The 7,500-nt window shown below is 37.4% G+C and overlaps 1 protein-coding gene across 1 annotated transcript in view; it reads left to right on the top strand.

The window, feature by feature from the left end:
- Positions 1-744: 744 nt before the first annotated feature.
- LOC138029628 (cation channel sperm-associated protein 3-like) overlaps positions 745-7,500 on the top strand; it is an 8,024-nt gene continuing 1,268 nt past the window's right edge. The window contains exons 1-7 of the mRNA XM_068877327.1: positions 745-847; positions 974-1,040; positions 2,063-2,363; positions 2,895-3,127; positions 3,994-4,119; positions 5,158-5,223; positions 6,653-6,715. Coding sequence (XP_068733428.1) covers positions 807-847; positions 974-1,040; positions 2,063-2,363; positions 2,895-3,127; positions 3,994-4,119; positions 5,158-5,223; positions 6,653-6,715 — 897 coding nt within the window. The 5' untranslated portion in view covers positions 745-806. The remainder of the gene's footprint in view (positions 848-973; positions 1,041-2,062; positions 2,364-2,894; positions 3,128-3,993; positions 4,120-5,157; positions 5,224-6,652; positions 6,716-7,500) is intronic.

The following is a 7,500-nucleotide window of genomic DNA, read 5'->3' as shown; positions in this document are numbered from 1 at the left end:
GAAAAGCAATGCACCAGAGCCGGACTTAAATACCCCTAAAAAAACCCAGCAGGTGGAAAAAAAAGTGAGGAACGCGTACTCCGGACCAAGGCAATGGTGCGACCCTCGGAGTTCTAGGGTATTCTACTTGAAAGACACTACTTACAATGTAAATGAACACTGTCATATGCAGCCTAACGTCAAATTTCCATTGAAAAAGACACTTCATAGAACCATCTATGCAAGCCGTTTTTAGGGCTATTTGACTAAAAAGTTTCCTTAGCAAGCATCATTCTTTCTGTAGTTATATAAGTGCAAACCTCCCCCACCCCCCCCCTGCCCCTTAATTAAATGTCGAAGACAGTACATAATGAGCAACGTAACTCACATGTGGCTAGCACCCTTGATGGAGATAGTGAAAGTCGCTCGCTGTATATAAACCTAAGTTCCACGCCGTGAAACTGACTAACATAGTAAGTTTCATGGCAACGGAGACAACTGAGTCTTGATAATCCTAAACTCTCAACCAAAATTGCGAAGTCTTGCTTATCCTGTTTATTTAGGCGAGCTACGGTTATATAAGATGCCGTTGAAGGAACACCACTGGAGAGTACAAGAAATGAAAGATGATTCCAAAGACAGATTTTTTTTAACGAGCATTGGTATACCTGTGGTCTCATTCTCTTCTCCAGTCTCCGATTGGCTCCGAGAAGACTTGTTCCCAGTGTCCAGTGAGAAATCAGCAAACACGCAAGCCAGTCACTTCAACGAAAACCAAGGGTGAAATTTTGCTTGAAATCCTTTATTTGGGTACATCCATCCAAGCAATGTTTCCAAATCTTAATCAAGCCACTCTTGAGATACTACGGTAGGTTTTGACAGGTTAGAAAATATTTTCCGGTCTATATGCAATTGGACAATAAGGCTTTTTACGTTTACCGTATTAAAATTCAACACTTTTATTTGAGGATTTACATGTTTCATTTTTCCCTAGAAAACGGAAAGGTTCAAAGCGTCGAATGGATGATAAATTCCGAAGATACATACAGAAAATAACAACGGTATGTTCATCTTTAGGGTGTATGTAAGTACGGTTTTGTTTGCTTTAATATCTTCAACATTTGGCATATATACATTTAAGACTGAAACGGTACAAGCTATACAGCATGTTCTCTGAGAAAAACTTTTATCCCTTTAGAAATAAGCCCTCATAAGCTCCAATCTGGAAATTCAGTTGCTGTCATACTTTTGGCGAATGTGAAAATGCTACAAAGGACAGCTGAACTTTCTCAATCCAATTTATGCGGTTGTTTGTTTATGTTATAAATTTACGTGTACATTTTGCTGGTCAGAGCCCAAAAGAACTTTAAGGCTAAAAAAGATTTTTTTGATTGGTGGATAAGATGATTTTTTGGCCATGTTTGAAATCCACTGAGCCAGTGTCATTATTGATAATAATTTTATTAACAAACACGGGAAATTAAAAAAAAGTCATTTCAATATTATCACTGGCCTTTTAAATTGATAAATTTTGGAATTTTAGAGAAAACCTTGGAGATAACTGTGCAATGATAAAATGCTTGTAATCACAGTTTAGTTACCAAGTTTATTTCCCCCAAATAATTAGTGAAAGAAAACTGACTGAATCCTAAATAATGATGAGTTCACAGATTTCCATATTCAGTTGCACATGCAAACATTTAGCATTCCTAATGGCCATATTTTGCTTAGGAGGTCATCAGGGTTTGACAGCTGGGCATTTTTAATGCTTTATGTGACATAATTAATTTAGCAGAGGAAAACAGCCAAGCCAATTTATGGCAAAAGAGTGTGCACAACTGGTTAATTTGCCCTGTGTAACATCCTTAATTAAGACCAGCAACTGAGCCTAAAGCTGGAAATGTCTTCTACAATTGTACTAAGTGAACATACTCTCTGGCTAGCTAATTCCTTCATTGTGTTGCTTGTTCTTAATCATAAAATAATGTTAAATTCATGCTGCTGGTTTAGTCCTGGAAAGATTCTGTTGCTGTACTCAGCACAATGGTTTCCTTTTTTGATGAAATTTTTTTCCTCTTTGCAGAGCTCGCTATTCAATAGCTTCATCATGGTTATGATTGTAATGAATGCCTTAGTCATTGGCTTTGAAACAGTCGAAGAGTATAAGCAAGCACATGGCAACGTGTTCAAAGCATTGGATGAGTTTTTCCTTGCAATTTATACCATGGAGTTTCTCATGAAGCTGTATGCAGAGCCAAGAGGATACTGGAAGAGCAGCTATAACATATTTGACTTCACTATATTGGCTCTTTCGTATTTTCAAGTCATTATGGACGAGCTTAATGTAGGAGATAAAGTTCTTACACCTTTGAGGCTCTTAAGAGGTTTGTAAATAACAGTTTAAAATCCACTAGGCCTTAAAGTGTCATGTCTATTCCAGGGGTGAGGGATTAGGTCCGGGTTAACCCTAACTACCCCCACCCCCTTACATACATACCTCCTTACCAGCACCGAACATGGTGGGGCTAAAATACAGGTCACCTTTCACAGGTCACTCGTCAATTACAGGTCATTGTTTTACCCATATTAAAGCAACCCAAAACCTTCAAATTGGCTAACCTTATGTAGGCCTAAACATCGTTTTTAGCATAAGTTGTGCATCAATTTAAAGGCTGGATAATTTTAAATCCAGTATATAAGTCAGTAGTTTCCAGAGTATATGTTCCGCAAAGTTTTCGTACACACCTTTTACTTACTTATGCTTATTCATGGTTACTTAAACAAATACTAAAATACTTGCCCAAAATGTTGAATTATGATCCACATCAAGGCATCCAACTGGGGCAAGATCTTTTCTTGGGTAAAGACCTGGCTGATCAGTCTATAACTCTGATACATGTACTTCTCTCCTTTAGTGGCACGCACCCTTCGCACCATATCCTTCATTGAAGGTCTCCAGGTTCTTGTCATTGCCTTGATTGATACCATACGGAATTCTGTGCTCAACGTCGTGATTCTCCTAACAATGCTGATGGTGTTTTTTGCTGTTGTTGGTTTTTACATTTTTGGTTATGATGAGCAAACTGGTGACAAAAAGAACTGGGGAACGCTCAGCACAGCCATGTTGACTCTTTTTACCTTTGTGACAGTAAGTTACAGCATTGCTGACAATAATACAAATCATTAGTCACTCTTTTCTCTGTATTTTTAGTGTGAAAACACAGTTTCCATTGATGGATCTTTTTTTTAAGTGAACATTTTGTCAAGCAAAACCCAACACTAATTCAGCTTTGTCTAAGTTGAGGAATGAACATCTTCAAGTTCTTCACATGCAAAATGTAACATATTTGTAGCATATGTTGTACGTGCACAGATTTTAATAAGCATCACAAAGTGTCCCATGCAGCTGCTTGCTCTTTTCCCTAACTTCAACATTACTCATGTCTCGGAATGCAGACTGCAATAAACGAATGTCACAAAGTGCCCCCCAAATGATGCTCCTCAAGTATTAGGCTAAGCTGCTGCATCTACCCAGTGACGAAAAAGTATTATGATAACCTTTACCCTAATAGACCATTTTACAGTTGTGTGCTCAGTTACCTGGTCTTTGAATGAAAGTGAAAAGCAGTGAGGTTTCTATCAAAGCAAAGTCAACTCCAGCCTCACTTTCATTCAAAGGCCAGGAAACTAATGACACAACTGTAAAATGGTCTATTAACCTTATTGTTACAAATAGGTATAGGAAGTACTTTTAATTAATAGACTTAAAAGGATACTTCATGTTGGATCTCAAAATTGGGCTTGCATCTACAGTTACAATTACTCTGCATGCATTTCTGGAAATAACTAGCGTCTTTGCTGTAAACGCATTGTCTGCTAAATCTCTCTCTGTCAAAGAGCATTATCTTAAAAAAGTGTGGTACTAAAAGGCAAACACAGTCTAAGAGATAAATCTGAACATGCTATTCTAAGATGATGCATCACCTAATGAAAAGAAATTTTTGTCCTTTTGAGGTGGATGGCTGGACAGAGATTCAGAAAGACTTGAACACAAGACCATACAGCCAATGGTTCACTATCATCTTTATTTTCCTGGGTCACTTCATCTTTACAAACTTGTTCATTGGTATAATTATAATGGTAAGAATCTTGTCTCTTTTCACAATTAACATTCTCACATTCAATCATTCAACTGGTGAGGTTAGTTGAAATGCTGAGGGTGGGATCCTTTGTAGCTGGGCTCAGGTTCAGCTTGAATTCCAAATTAGCACTGATTTATTTCCTTTTCTTACAAGAGAGAATTAGTTTTGGACACCAATGTGGTTCGCCAGCTGATCTAAGCATGTGTCTTTGTTCAGCCTACCAATCTGTCATCCAGAGAGAATGAGACATTTTCTCACTACTATTGTCACTGGCTGACAGTAGTAGGTTCCTTTTATGTCAGAAGAATATGTTGTTAATCATATTATTTTACAAGTGAAATTTTCAGGTGTAGTTTGCCTGACTACTGTCTATGTGTACCCATAAAGATCGAGTCACTCTTGCGGAGGACGAATAATCTTGATCTAACACGATATAGTACAGACTGTACTCAGGCTGATAAAATACAATCATGATCAAATTGCCTTCTGTGGTAGTCAGTGATGCAGATCTGTCTCCAGAGTTCAAATCCCATGCAGGCCTGAATGTTTCAATCAGGCTTTCATTTTTCTCTTTAAACATAATGAGCTCTCATAACTTCCCCAATCTCACTTCAAGACTTAACTTTCTGTGACAGCAGCTCAAATATTTGACTTTCATTATAATATTCTGTACTTTAGATATGTTCATCAATTTGAGGACAATCCGGGACTCTTATTTCCAGTGCTTAAGGCAAATTCCCTGTTTTGGATATTACGAGCCTTGGAGTCATCTTGCCAGTAACTTTCTGCTCAGTCTACTCTCTTCAGTGTGTGCATGTGTCAGTTAATTCTATGATGTCCCTCAGAATTTGATGAGCAAGAGTTGTGAGAAGGAACCTAAGGTTATCGTCTTTATCTGAAGAGAGTTGTATTAAGTCTAAACCTTTTGTCTTTGAAATTACAAATTCTGGGGATCAGCATTTACCTATTTATAAGGTCACATTAATTTATAGCTCCATTGTGTCTTTGGGGTTAAACTTGGTCTTGATTTGTTTAGAACATTCATGAAGCAACAGAAAAGTTTATTACTCAACAAAGACAAGAAAGGGAAGCTGTTTTACAGGTATACAAGTATATTACTTATTTTTAGCTGGTTGCTAGCATAGTACTAAGATTAGATTTGAATTAAAACCCATACACATTAATTTGCAACTGGTAATTAAGTCATACTCACAGGAAACCCAGTTGCTTGATTTGGAACTTGTGGCTAAGACATTTCACAATCAGTATCAGAATAATAATGATGATAATGATGATGATTATAACTTTATCTAACCCATTCACTCCTCAGGTCAATAGACCATTTTACAGTTCTATGTTTATTTACCTGGCCTATGAATAAAAGTGAGGCTAGAGTTGACCTTGTCCTTTTTTTATAGGAACATCCCCGCTTTTCTTAATATATGTATAAATTAAACTAATTAGCATGAGAATAAAACCATTAACGTAAGAAAAGCAGCGGGGGCCGGGGCTATATCATAACAAGGTCAACTCCAGCCTCACTTTCATTTAAAGGCCAGGTAACTAAGCACATAACTGTAGAAAGATCAATTGGAAGGGGTTAACAACACTGGGGGTTTCGTGTTTAAAAAGGGCTCATCTTCTCACTTGAGGGTGTAAATTTCCTGTAGCCATGAAGGTCTTGTTTGCGCTTGCACGCAAAAAAAAAAAAAATATATATATATATATATATATATGTTTAATTAATTTAATATTTTTGAAATATGGTCTCTTTTTCAAGACTCAAAAAATGCCTGAGCCACGCCAAGATTGGTTTCCTTTAGGCGCTTAATTTCCGATAAGTATCACCACCCCTTCATGGGAAAAGTCCCCCACCCCCACCCCTCCTGGTAAGAACAGCTAGTTTCACTGAAAAACTTTGTTCCCCATAGCTCTTTACATCCTTAGAATTGGCTACTGTTTAACGACAGATAGTACATTTACTCGTCAATTGGGAGCCCCTTACAGGAGAAATGGTGAAAATGGCACATTTTTAACTCAGCCTTCAACAATAAGTGTCAATGGCTTGAATGTTTGACCTGCATTTGACAAACATATGACTTTAGTTATCTCAATTGTATTCTATTAGCATATGCCACATTTGACTTTGAGAACGATCAAAAGTGACACATGCATGTAATCCAGTTTTTCATCCCACATACTGGCTGATAAATGCTATTAGTATATACTAAAACAGTGGATAGCATTGAACGCGGGCGCTGATTGGCTCGTCAAACTCCGAATATCCTGTGCCATTTACCTCCGAGCAACTCGGGAAAAAATGGCGTCCCGATTTGCATCCGTGACAAGTGAAGAAAACATCCAAATTAATTTTTTGTGCTGTATATTATCTCACTGTTTTAGTATATACTAAAACAACTAAAACAACTATTCACCTCAGTGTCGGTGGCTCGGTAAATGTCCATCGCTAGCCACCTCCACTTGCTCCAATATGAACAATAATCCATATAATCATTTTTGATGACTTGCAGATGAAGAAGGATTTTCTCTTTCAACGGCAACATGATGATCTCAGGGAAATGTTGGAAAAGCAGGTTAGTGCAATGCATGAAGGGTGTGATGTTCAAGGCCCCCACTGAAACAATATTAAGAGACAGAACAATAAAGCAAGAAGAATTTGGTACTTGCTGTGGTTACAGAGGTGTTGTAAAACCTTTTTTGGGCTCCAGTTTTCAGTACCAAAGCATTTTTTTTGTGTGTGTGTGAAACCAACAAAACCATTTTCAGTTCCTGCAATGGGCACTTTGTTCAGTTCCTTCTGCGTAAATGAGATAAACCCACAAGTGACAAGGTGAGTACAACAAGAAAAAAAAATTGATACTTGCAGTACACGCAGAGACGTCAACCTAAGCTATTCATTTTGGGGAATTGATTTTTTTTTTCTTGATGGCATTAAAGAACATCAAAGCCAGTAGGACAACAAAAATATATGTTGACAACAACAGATTCCTGTTAATTCCTTCAGTCCAGACTTAATAAATTTTGCTCTCTAAGTTGATTTTACTCGTCAATGGGATGAATCGGTTAAAGTTTGGTCAAAAAAGCCGCATGATCAATCAAATTAATCGTCAAAATACATATCAGCTTACCCAGATATAGTCATCTGCCCATTGTACTGCACCGGAAACGGAAGTCATTAATATGAAAGGTACTCTTAATTATGGGATAGGCATAAAAGGAGAACACGTGTTAAAACGAGGAGATTGAATGTTTTCGGATTAATGTTAATAAACTATTTTAAGTTGGTGTTGTTGAAACGTGTTCCCATTCTTGAGACAAGTACACCACACCACTCAAATAGACAGAAAGTGAAAGTGCG

The sequence above is a fragment of the Montipora capricornis genome, chromosome 13 (assembly GCF_036669925.1).
Source record: "Montipora capricornis isolate CH-2021 chromosome 13, ASM3666992v2, whole genome shotgun sequence".
Lineage (NCBI taxonomy): Eukaryota > Metazoa > Cnidaria > Anthozoa > Scleractinia > Acroporidae > Montipora > Montipora capricornis.
Note: the sequence above shows the minus strand (reverse complement) of the source record. Positions and strands in the feature narration are given on the sequence as shown.